General features: G+C 35.1%; 1 protein-coding gene across 1 annotated transcript in view; it reads right to left on the reverse strand.

Moving 5' to 3' along the window:
• The window catches only part of LOC127976982 (protein O-mannosyl-transferase TMTC1-like), a 36623-nt gene extending 26506 nt beyond the window's left edge, over nucleotides 1–10117 (reverse strand). Inside the window, exons 1-2 of the mRNA XM_052581585.1 lie at nucleotides 9198–10117; nucleotides 4698–4875 (exon numbers count right to left, since the gene is read on the reverse strand). Of these exons, the coding sequence (XP_052437545.1) occupies nucleotides 4698–4875; nucleotides 9198–9502 (483 nt within the window). The 5' untranslated portion in view covers nucleotides 9503–10117. The remainder of the gene's footprint in view (nucleotides 1–4697; nucleotides 4876–9197) is intronic.
• Nucleotides 10118–13855: the final 3738 nt, after the last annotated feature.

A 13855-nucleotide genomic window follows, 5' to 3' on the forward strand; every position in this document is an offset into this window, starting at 1 on the left:
TGGAATTATACACACACACACACACACACACTTCCAGAAGACACACCCCAGAGCAACACACCATACATGCACCGCTGGTGAAGGACAGGGAGTGTGTGTTTTTCACTACTCTGAGACAAAATTTTAAATGTAAACATATAAAGCCCAGTGGCCCTTAAAACAGCTCAGCGTCTGTGCGGTGTTCCAGTCCTGCTGCAGTGTTTATGGGCCGAAGATTTACAGATGTAAATGTCGGGCCAGTGGACCTGTCAGCAAATCTAGCCCCAGACTTTCACAGTTGCTGTAATAAAGCACTGTTGCAGACACAGAATCACCCACTAAAAGAGAGTTTAAATGCTGCCTTTGGGTCATGTCAGAATAGCAGCATTTAGGAGATAAGCCAACATGAACGCCTTCCTAATGTCATAATTCATGCAGCAGCTATAGGGAAAACTGCAGTTATCATTTGACTATTTTTTTTTATTATTCAATATTAAAATATTTGATAAGATAATCTGTGCACCACTCACATTAACACTTAAAAAAAAAACATATATATAGTTTGATTAAAAAATATTATATATTATATTAAATATTACTGTATATTAAACATTTAAATTGAATAAAATGTTAATTTGTTAATTATTAAATATTTTATATTTAATATATTATAGAAAATTATATTATATTAAATTATATTATAAATTATATATCTACTGAATGTTAGTAAATTATTAATGTATTAGAAATATATATTTAAATGTGTGTGTGTGTGTGTGTGTATGTGTATTGTATATATATATATATATATATATATATATATGTGTGTGTGTGTGTGTGTGTGTGTGTATATATATATGTGTATATGTATATATATATATATATATATATATATATATATATATATATATGTGCATATATATGTGTGTGTGTGTGTATATATATATATATATATATATATATATACACACACACACACACACACACACACAAAATAATTTTCTTAATAAAAATGGTTTTAAAACTATTTCTATATATACACCCCTTTAAAATAATCACGTTTTGTTGCTTTGCAGCCTGAAATGAAGACGGACACAGTTTTTGTTTTATCCAACTGTATTTACTGCAACTTACAACATCCAAGTGAAAGATATAACACCAACATGCCAGAAAAAAATCTGACATCCATAATGACCATCCATAAAATTCCTGAACTTTGACTTGTGCATATATATATCACATAATTACAAATGTCTGTTACTGTATCTAGTAACTTCCCAGAAGGACTGTAAGTACAATCCAAAAAACACAAAAAATCACCTGACCATGCATAATGCTATTACCCACACAGTTTGTGTAGAGTTTGTTCTCCTACACATTTCCCACTGATTGTTTCAAAGAGGCAATTACCAGCACTAATAAACTGTTTTCCTGCCTCCTATAATGGAGTATTTCACCCTGGACAGCAGCAGAGAGTATTTACACATACTATAAAATAAAAAAAGACGTTTGGTCCATAAATTAGATTCATAGACCTCTGAGGCCATTTCAACGGTGTGGATCCAGTTGCAACTACTTCTTTCCTCTTGTTAAGCCTGGTGATTAAGTTTGCATGTGCACATACACATTTAGAGGGTGTTGATGGCACAGTGGATAAGACACATGCCATTGGTGTGAGAGACCCGGGTTCAAATCTACTGTGAGACACCAATGTGTCCCTGGGCAAGACTCTTAACCCCTAGTTCAGGGATCCCCAAATCTGGACCTAAAAGCTAAATGAGTAATGTAAATGTAAATATCTACTGGTTGATTGTATATAAAGCTGGGGATCTTAAACGCTGTGCTTTTGAGAAAGACCCACAGCTATTCCTCATTTCAGCCAATTACCTAATTTGAGAGGAACTCCTCAAGAACAGCTCCATTCGGCCTCTGCCCTGCCAGCGGAGGGTCTGAACACACACACTGCAAAACCAGATCTAGAAACTGTTTTCCACTCACACTACAAATCTAAACCCCAAGAGGAACAGATAGTGGATTGAAATGTACACAAACATACTTTATCGCACACGCACAGCTGAAAGCGGAGCAGGAAAGTTCAGCTAGAAAAGTTAAGATCAGGAATATGACTCATGCATCCGGAAATGTCTGAAACTGTTTGAATGGGAGAACAGAATGAGAAAAAAAGTGTAACTAATGCATTTTTCAATTAAGTGTGAGTTATGGGCAGTGGCCAGCGGCGGGTGCCGGCGGGTGGCTGTGATGGAGAAGTGGGACAGATGGTCAGCAGGTAGCAGGCAGGCTTCAGTACAGTCTCCAGGGAGAGACAGAATGCCAGTGAACGGAGGCCTTTCATCCTCCATCAGAGCCTGCTGATGCCTGTCAAGTGATGCTCCTCTTGACTAACAACTAGCCGATGGCCTGCCAGCAGTCCCTGCAGTGAGGACAAACCTGAGTGATGCACATCTCTAGCATGCCTCGAGGGAGATGATGCAACCTAATAACCTTAGCGGATATCATTTACTATGATACTGACAACAAATAACTGCTATTTTGCTTCACAAGGCACCATGGAGCATGTGTTCAAGGCAGAGGCAATTCTAAGGCAATTCTAATCTTGTTTTTAAAAAAAAAAAATTATTTATGTGATAGACAGTGGAGAGTGAAAGCAAGAGACGAAGCATCACTAACAGTCAGAAGTTTGGAATAAGTCACTTTTTTTGGTGTTTTTGAAGTCTCTCAAGGCTGCAAAATAATACAGAAAATAACAAATTTGTAAAAAGAAAAAAAAGAAAAATGTATTTTAATTTGTAATAATATTTCAGAATATTTTAATATATTGTAAAATGTCATTTATTCCAGTGATGGTAAATCTGCATTATTAGCAGTCTTACTTCAGTATTTATTGTCAGATAGAAAACTATTTTAAATTGATATATTTCACAAATCAGTTTTTACTGTATCTAAATTTTGTAGAAATTAAAATTATATTATTTATTGACCCCACCACAAAAAAATATATAAATTATACATTTATACTATAAAAACATCAAATGTATCTAATAAAAACTCATCAAGTATAAAGAACATTTATAATTATTTTAAAACATTCTAAAATTAATTTATAACATTAATGACACTATTTTGTACAGCATTATGCATACTTGTTTATAGGGAGTGCACTTTCATCCTGAGGATTAAACTGTGATGAAACTTCCCATCCCCTTTGATTTATGTACAGTTAGAAAGTGATGCTAATCTTTTAACTGCATACTCTGATACATTATGCCACGGTGCCCATTCAGTTAATGTGAGTTTGAATCCAGCTTGTGACAGTTTGCAATTCCATTATCCCCTATTCGTCCATCATTTCTACATTCTCATCTCTGGCTGGCCCTACACTGAACGTGGCAATAAATAAACGAGAAAGAAAAATGTGATAATTCTACACACACAGAGAGTTGAGTAAAGCACCTGCTCTTTGTCTTTCTTATATTTATCCAGATACTAATTATATTTCTGCTTGATCACTCAAAACTCTGAGGACAACAACTCCTCCAGCAGCCTTGTGTGTGTGTGTGTGTGTTTCTCATTAAGGCTGGTGGGATGCAGCTGTTGATGTATGGTGTTTACACAGAGCTGATGATCGGAGTCTGGTTCGGTGGCATGGACTCACTCCAAACAACCCAGCAAACACTCTACTGTTACCAAACTGCAGCTCTGCCACAGAACAACTCAGACACAGTCCACAACTCTGTGAAGCCAAAAGAAACCCTCCAATTTCACAAAACATTAAATGCAGAATATTACATGAACTATTTATACACTTTAATACATTAATTTTGAATATATTAAATAAAAAAATAATAATAATATACACACACATATGATTTACACGTCATATAAAGATTAAATATTATTTATAGCGTTTATATCAATAGATAGATGTGCAATAAATAGTATTTAAATTTTGCTTTAAATATTACCTATTCATTTTTCTTCAAAATAAAATATTTTTTTCCTTCACATGAAAATATATAACGTTCAGAAAATGCATTAAAATTATTTTAACCACGAATAAATAGATTACATCTAAATATTATAATATAATATATTTATATATTTAAAATATTATGGAAACATCAAATAATATTGTTTGTAATTTATATCAATCAAAAAATTGTATTCACAATAAATATTTTAAAATAATCTTTCCCAAATATGAAAATTCTCACATAATTAAGTTTTTCACACTTCACATCAAAATATATATTAGATAATAACTTTGCCCACAAAGGAAAATTCTACATATTGTATATGTATCTATTTATATAACTGACATACAAATTGCATATTGCATATTATATATATATATATATATATATATATATATATATATATATATATATATATATATATATATATAAAATATTATATAAATATTAAATATTATTTATAGCATTTATATCGGTCAAATGATTGAATTGTTTCTTCACAATAAATGTTTTATAATAATGTATTAAAATAAGTTTGCACAAAAATAGTTAAGAATTTAATAGAAATAATTTATTTATTTACTTATTCTCTCTCATGTCACTTGAGAAGTCTTACACTGCTATTTTTGTAATTACCATTGCACAGCCCTTGCCAACATATACGGACTCAGAGTAGATGACAGCTGAAATAAGTAGAAATGCAAAATGCTGTGCATGTTCACTCACAGCTTCGGTGTGAATGGGGTGAACAGAGAAAAGCAGTGCGGTGAGGAAAGAGAAGTTGCTGTCTTCAAACACACACTGTTCGCAGGTGTGCATGAGCAGCGCCGTCACCATGCAGTGCAGAAACACGTTCACCAGGTGGAAGTAGAATGGAGTCATGCCGCCCAGCAAAATGTTTAACCTGCAGCGAGAATGAAAAAGAGAGAAACAGTCATGTTAAAAAGACCTGAGTATTTTCAACCAGGTGCAACACGATCAAGTGACAAACAGCAAAATCTCTTGTATGTAAATCTCAGGTTTTGTCCTAACCAGGAGAGTTTTCCCGGTCCGTTATATATTCAGCATCAGATATGTTCTGATTGACTATGATTGTGTTCAGTCATGCAGCATGCTCTTTTTCACTATGAACAGACCGAGGATAGTTGAAGTTTCACTGCAAAATGTTGATTGCAGGTCTGACTCAGCTCGGCTAAATAAAAAGAAGCAATGCGATAACACAGGAAGCACAGGAAGCCCTTCAAGTAAATAAGAGCAAGAGACTGAGAGAGATGAGAGAAGAGAACAATTAGCCTAAAGCAATGCAGCATTAATGAGGTTCCATGGTCACCTTGACTTGCAGGAGAGATTGCATTCAAAATTAGCAAAAGAACTAGAGGCAGAACATGGCATGGATTATGATGAACATAAACTCATTTCATAATAAACTGAGATATAATAATCACCCAAACCTGATGTAAAATGATCCGCAGTTACATAAACTATAGCGTCCTCACCCACTAGTAAAAAATAAATATAAAAAATGATATCTGGTGTCTGAATAATCGGAAGTATTTAATTTAGTAACGTCTGAGTATTTAATTTAGATAAAATATAATTTTATTTATATTTTGTTACATTTTAATAATTTAATATTTTAGTGTGTGTATGTATATTATATATATATATATATATATATATATATAAAATATTTGTATTTTATAATTTGTATTTTACATTTTTTTATGTCGTTTTATGTCATTTTTTGAAGAAATGTATATGCAAAAAATGATCTTTTTTTCATTTTTTGTTAAGTCTTCATTTTCCAGTTTATACATTTTAGATATTTAGATAATTGTCTTTTAATTTAGTTTTTCTTCACATGAACAAATATTATATTCTGAAAATGTATTAAAATCTTTCACCCCAATAAAAGTTCTCTAATTATTTATTCTCTACTGTTATTGATTGATTTATTTTTGTTTATTCCACTTAACCCAAGTATAAACTACATTGATATTTATGACACTTACTTAAATCCAATTAATATCAAACTTTAATCATGAGAAGACGCTCAGCTTGCTGTACTCTAATTAAAGATGATTTTGGAGGGACTTTTGAGTGTCCCCCCAATTGGACTGTGAAAAGAACAAGACTTTGTCAAGACAAATGCCAGATCACAGTACTTGAAGACCTACTTGGACAGTGTACTTTGTTATCCAAGCATAAAAAGCTACAAGAGTCACTAAAGGCACCTGCCACTTAATATTTAGCTCCGAGCTTGACGTTCAGCGCTCAGGGTAGAAAACAAGCCAGAGAATGAGAGGAAATTAAATGAGAGTGAAAAGGGTGACAGTTAATGAAATGATGGAGGGAAAACGATAATGACTGTGAAACAGTTTGTACATCTGCAGGCAATATCAATCCTGTGTTTGTTTAACAGCCACTGATTAATGCGACATGGAGATGGGAGTGTGTGCATTACAGTCTCTACAGGAGAACAAGAAAATGTCTTCAGGCCTCATCAGAGCTGAAAATAAAAATCCAGCCATCTATATTTAGTGTGCAGTCTTTAGTCAGCATCATTAGGCCATTCTGAAATCACAGAGCCATGAAAAACTCTTGGTCACCGCTAACGTCACATAATTGAAATGCTCTCAGTGAGCAGAAAAGTGAGCCCAATTGATTTGAGGAGAATATTATTATACATGACTGGTATGGTTCACCTCAAAGTGGATATTATCTCATTATTTACCATCCCTTCGTGTCATTCTACAGCATGGAACACAAAAGTACAAATAACAGGGGCGGTGACGCTCCAACAACTCCCAAAAAGCAGGGCTTTTCTGCTGGCCCATTCGAGCCACTTTTTATGCCTTTAATATTATCTTCTAGCAATGTTTTTTATATATATATATTTTTTTTTTTTGTCTGCATTTTTAAAGCCATGGTCACTATAAACTCTTGCTGTAGCAATTCTATAAAACCATCTACTTGCGTGCTTCAGGGAAAAAATAACAGCATATGTGTTTGGAGCAACATGATGGTGATGAGTAAATAATGACAGAATTTTCATTTTTGTGAAAATTCCTTTAAATTTGGAGGCAGCTCTAGCGTTGTGTTAAAATCTCTCCTCTAAGCTCCAACTATCTGTGCATGTCTGAGAAAGACAGCTGAAGTTTTTCAAGAGTCTGTGTCAAGCCGGCATCAAAGAGCAGATAAAAGACACCAGGATCAAGCTGAGATACAAGAGTGACTCTGCCTCCAAGCTCACAGCTCTCTCTTGCTCTCTCACACACACACACGCCTGTGGGTCCAAGGGGTATTCGTTTTATGTCTTAACTCATACACACGCAGTGGGGAACAGCAGCACCCATTAACACCTTCATGACACGCACGGCACAGCTGATACGGTTCAAGACTGACAAATCCTAAAATACAATGTTACCTTGCTTGAAACCTCTGAACTTTGGTCAGGGTAGGAATATGTAAGAACCTTTTCACAGGCTATATAATAATGTGAGCCAGAAATAATATTTGATGTTGTTTAAATATAAAACTTTTTTTAATATAACATCTTTAAATAATTACAAATCTTTTAAAAAGTATTTTTTTCTTCCAAGTTACTTGCAAAGCCATCATTTTTACTGCCACTGCCACAACAGAATAGGGTTCCATCAAATTATATTTAGCAGTGTATTTTTATATTTCCTAGTAATAATATTTGAGCTAAAAAAGTTTAATGTTAAAATAAACAATATTTCTAGCCATATTTGTGTGTATGTGTGTGCTATGTATATATATATATATATATATATATATATATATATATATATATTAATTAATATCTACAATTTAAGTAATAAAAAAAGTCACAACAATTCTACTACCATGGAGACTTTAGGGGTGGGAAAGTAAGTGACCACATAGCAACACACTAACTATGAGACAGAACACTTCACTAACTGCATAGCAACACCCTGGAAACCATTTATCACACCCTAGCGTCTGGCATAGCTCACAATTTCTTCAAAAAAAAACAAAAAAAACAAAGTGAAAATCTACTCTTTTCTATTACAAAAAAAATAAATGACAAAAAAATAACAACCTATACAGAATGAACGATTTCTATGCCCTAAACACCCAGGCAGACTTGTAGAGAAGGAGAGAGCAGGAAGACTTGATGAAGTGTCTGGCTGCTCCAAAAATAAAGGAGATCAAATATGAGGCTCAAAGTAGGCTGTTAATTGCCTTGCTATAAATACACGACGCCTCCTTTCAGACTATGAGGAACAAAGTCGTCCACCTCGCTTCTCTGTGTTCTCGCTCGCTGGTGTGAATCTGGATCAGTCGCGATGTTCCAGAGCGGTCAGATGCTCGCGCCAGATGGACCATGACGTCATCCACGCGAAAGGATGGAGTCTGAAGCTGGAGTCAAAACACACGCGCGGCGAGCTTATCTCGCATTGAAACTCCCACTCTCGTGCTATTCCGTTTCATTTCACGATTTACGAGCACTTTTTTTGTAACGACCGTTTTGTGCTGGTGCACTTTGTCATTGGGAGAAAAGTAACAACTCTCAATCTAAACCGCGCAACACGTGTTTACTAACATTATTTAAGTGTGTCAGCAACAAAGAGTGGACATGAATGCGAAGATGCTTTAAAAAATTGTTTAACAGAACACATATATGTTAAGCAATCTCTCAACACATGATAAACAGTGCTAAATAAACTATAACCCAATTAAATCAATTTATTTCACATGCAATTTACTTAATGGATTAAATTATGTTTTATTGCTAGTGGAAAACCAAAAGGATGCTCAGTTGGTTAGAATATTGCAAACAATTTAAATATATATATTTTTTTCTGACACACAAATGATGTGGAATGGAACACTACGGATTGAAAAATATTTTTACTTTTACTTTCATTTAATTTAGCAATGCTCTAAAATCTTTAACAAGTTAATCACTTGTGAAAATGGGTCTCTTTTTAATATACATGCTAAATACGGTATTGTGACACTTTATGACATGCACGGCTATCTTCTTTTAAATGAACTAAAACGCTCTCGTCATGTGATTCCAGCCAAGTAAAAATGTTCTAATGAAAGTTACAATAATTCATTACTCTGCGTAAAATGCGCCAAGCAACTCTTTTCTGACCTTTCAAACGTAGAAGTAAATAGCGGAACATTGAAAAGTGCGCTGAAAAGCAACTCACGGTCGCCTCTTTGACTTACTTGAAAGTGAGGATGCAGAGCGGACGGTAGGATTTGTGGCTGGTGTTATCAGCCATCCGTTTGCCCCAAAAGTCATTGGTGAAGATGCTCCGGAGGCTGGAGCCCGGTCTGACATCTGGATTGTTGGTGATGGCCCATATATCATCATGAACAAACTCCCCCCAGAGCGAGTTACTGTAGCAGAGCGCGCACACCGCCACCAGCGCGGCGTACCGGAGCAGCCAGACTCCCGGCCTCGGTAGCGCGGACAGCCGCGGCTGCACGGGGGCAGGAGCGGCTCTGGTCCCTCGGCTGTTCGCTGTCATGTCTGTCCCCGTCTCGCATTCCACTCGTGGGAGTGAAAGAGAGGAGACTCGTCCCGTTCCATAGTCCGTGTGCTGCACTGAAGCCCGGACAGCGTATCAACCCTGCGAGTGTGAATGTGTACTAGTGATGTGTCGTTCTTGAACGATTCGTTCATTTTGAACGAATCTTTAATGTGACTCGGGAAGAACGAGTCGTCTCGGGGAGTGATTCGTTCAGTCGCGCATGCGCATTATTCTATGGGTTCTGTTCTAGTAGTAGTAATTCACCTGTCAGTCAATGCAGTCTTGAGCCGGAAAGAGAATTGATTAGTTCATAGTTCGAGTCTATCGGGTTTTTGACTCGTTCCTCAATCACGTGACAGCCCAATACATTAAACCCAATGCAGCATGAGCCGGAAAGAGAATTGATTAGTTCATAGTTCGAGTCTATCGGGTTTTTGACTCGTTCCTCAATCACGTGACAGCCCAATACATTAAACCCAATGCAGCATGAGCCGGAAAGAGAATTGATTAGTTCATAGTTCGAGTCTATCGGGTTTTTGACTCGTTCCTCAATCACGTGACAGCCCAATACGTTAAACCCAATGCAATATGAGCCGGAAAGAGAATTGATTAGTTCATCTCATGAGTCTTCGGGTCGAGTCGTTCCTTAATCACGTGACAGACCCATACGCTAAAACCATAGACACTGACAGTAAAAGAATGCAGATAATTGAATAGTTCATCTTTCGGTTCTTCGGGTTTTTCGTTCTTTTGTACTGTGTGACAACATTGGCTAGAGTAATTAGTTCATTTACAACTTTCCTTACAAAATGGGTGCGTAGTACTTATTTATTATTAGTATTATTTACTCTTACAGTAACGTGATGCATTTCTGGTTTCAAATTGTTGTTTTTAATTTCTGTCATGGTGGTACTTTTCCATAACACTGAATGTGGAAATAAAGAGTTGGTTATGCTTAAAATGTTGATCTTTTTTTCTGTCTGTTTGTTTGTTTTTGTTTAGTTGTGCAGTTATTAAATCAGATTGTCTGTGTAAACCATACTTTTGTAACATATGACACTTTATAAACATTAAAAACACTGTACATACTTTTGAATAGTTGTTTATTGTTTATTACAGAAAAGCTTTGTAACAAAGAGGACAACTATTCCAAAATAAATTAAAATAATAAAAATGTAAATAACTAAAAATGAAATTAAAATTAAAAGATAATAAAGCCACAGGGTCTAATAACCTTAACAAATGAACTTTAAAAGTACAATATATAAAAAAGAAAAACTAAATATTGCACAACAAACTATTCCCAAAATAATTTTAAACCATTTGAATAAAAAATAAATGAAAATTAAGAGATACTAAAGCTATGGAGCCTTATAACAATAATAAATTACCTTTTAAAATCACAACAACAAAAATATTGCACAACAAGCTAGTCTTTTTCTAAATAAATAAAAATAAATAAGCTTTAAAATAAATAACACACTGTGGCTATATTTTTAGGACTTGCTTTAAGGCATGTTTACATTATTAAAAAAAAAAACAAGCTCCCTGACCTTGGATGGGCTGAGTCTGTGAGTTCTTCTATCTGAGATAATCTGCCCAGTTTTAGAAAAAAAAAAATAATAATTCAGATGGCACGGATGTGGCCACAAGGCAAAGTCTTGTCTTTGTGACTTCAGAAAGGCTTGTGTATACTGGTGAACATCTCCTCCACCAGGCCAGAGGGTCTGATGTGCGGGGTAAGAGTGGCTCTGCAAGGTTGGCCATCATAGCATCTGAGGTCTTAGAAGAGGTAGCAGAAGGCCTCAAGCTTGCTACCCTCTCGTCAAAGTCTTCCCAAAACATGGCCCCTGCACTGGCAGTGAACCAGGATCTGAAACTCCTCACTCTGAGCTGGGTTAAAACTGTTAAAGCTGAAGTTATCATAACCTTAATGTCTTTAACATTTGTCTTTAACATTAATAATTCATATTCAAAATGTTATTTGCTTTTAATGTATGTCATTATGTCCTTTTTTGAGCAATCTTCTTATACATATATTACACCAATATGTCAAGTCTGCCTAGGAAAAGCAATTATTATACCAGCAAACTCAAAATTGGAGTAAAAATGAACAAACTAGTCTATAAATACTTTTTATTGTAAGCTTGGATTATTATATTATTATATAGCCTAGTGTTTATTTACCAATAGACAGTCAAGAAGACAAATTAATCAAAATTTTATTTATAACAGGGTTTTATTTATTTATAAAATAATAACAAACCACAGATCCTCAACAAACAGTAACAAAAACACGGTGACAGAAATGTCAGAAATAGCGCATGGGCCTGTCACGTGATTAAGGAACGAGTCAAACTCGACCCGAAAGACTCATGAGATGAACTAATCAATTCTCTTTCCGGCTCAAGACCGCGTTAGTTTTGCGTATGGGGCTGTCACGTGATTAAGGAACGAGTCAAACTCGACCCGAAAGACTCATGAGATGAACTAATCAATTCTCTTTCCGGCTCAAGACCGCGTTAGTTTCGCGTATGGGGCTGTCACGTGATTAAGGAACGAGTCAAACTCGACCCGAAAGACTCATGAGATGAACTAATCAATTCTCTTTCCGGCTCACGACCGCGTTGGTTTTGCGTATGGGTCTGTCACGTGATTAAGGAATGACTTAAACCCGAAGACTTCTTGTCAGATAAGAGGTGAGATGAGCTAATCACAGACTGAAGACCCAGGTAAAGAATGAGTATTTTTTTCTTTATCTCATAGCATTTTATTTTTGTATTGTTTGTAGTGTGATCAACGTTTGCGTAAGTACTAGATGTGTTGGGGAGGTAGCACTTAATATTTTAATAACATTTTGCTAAAATGAACGAAATGAACGAAATGACTCGAAAAAAGATTCGTTCATTTTGCTGAACGAGACTCAAAAGTCCGAGTCGGTAAAATGATCCGAACTTCCCATCACTAATGTGTACAAGGTGTTGAAATCCATGTAACCCGCCTACCGGCGCATGCGCAGAAGAAGAGAGAGAGAGAGAGAGAGAGAGAAAGCGGAGAGAGAGATGCAAATTAAAAAGAATGAGCACGCGATCAAAGGGAAAAAAAGAACAGATGGAAAGAGGAGACAAATGTAAATAAAAGGGAGATAGAGAAAATTTGGAAAAAATATTATAGTTTATTTTTTCCCCACATCTTTTATATTTACATTATTTATTTTTACACGTCATTAACTTTTTATGCTTTTGTTTGATTAACACATGAAAGCTTGTTTTCGCTACAGGGTAAAAAAAAAAAGGTAATTGGGTCTTTTTAAATCTCATCATTCTTGCTTTTTCCCCCTCACAATTCTAAGTTTATATCTCACAATTTTGTCTTTTTTATCTTCCAAATCTAAGAATAAAAAAGTCAGACTAAGAATTAAGAATTGCAGGACTTAAACTCAGAATTATAAAATATTCTAATAAAAAAAAAGGACAATTGTGAGATAAAAGTTGTACTTTTCTGTTTTATGTGTATTGTGCATTTTTTGTGCAAAAAAACCCATAACTTTATTTCGTGACAGAAACAGGTTTCTTTGGTGTATAAATGAGAATAACTGGAACCTGCAAAAGATGTTTTATAGCCACGAAATTTAATAGTAAAACTAGTTCACTTTAAGGAATGAAATATTAGTTGGTACTAAATGTACAGATAATGTGCTTTGATAATAATGGATGTAATTTGAAGAACTGGTTATTCTCTCTTATTTTTGTCAAAATAGTGCACAAGTATTTCTGTATGGCACAAGTTAGTTCAAAAGGTTGTGCTACTGATTAGATTTTAGATTTTTATACATTGTGGTTATTAAAAAAAGATAACAAAATGGCAAACAGAACCTGAAAATGTCTTACATTGCTTATACAAAATACCATAACATTTATAGTTATAGCAGTATATGTAGGCAGAAACTCTGGTTTCCTAACAAGGTGAAATTTTGGAGGAGAGAATGAGAACATGAAATGTAAATTATGGAGCGAATGAGATAGAGCAAGCGCAAGCTGGAAATCAATGAAGAGCTGTGGGATATTTCACACAATGATTGCACTGCCTTGACCGTGACCTGTGCTTCCACACAGAGCCAGTCATAAGCAAACTGCTTTGAATTTGGACTTGCTAATGGAACAGCAAGATAGGGATAATGAATCACGATGATAAACACACTTTTAAAGATTCATTGTTGGGTGAACATCTGGTTAAACATGATTTTATACAAGAAATGTTAGAATTACCCTGGGGGGGGGGGGGGGTTGCTTTTCTGCATTATGAAATGATTCTCATAACAATTATGCACATTTAAACACCCTCTACCAA

The sequence above is a fragment of the Carassius gibelio genome, chromosome A4 (assembly GCF_023724105.1).
Source record: "Carassius gibelio isolate Cgi1373 ecotype wild population from Czech Republic chromosome A4, carGib1.2-hapl.c, whole genome shotgun sequence".
NCBI lineage: Eukaryota > Metazoa > Chordata > Actinopteri > Cypriniformes > Cyprinidae > Carassius > Carassius gibelio.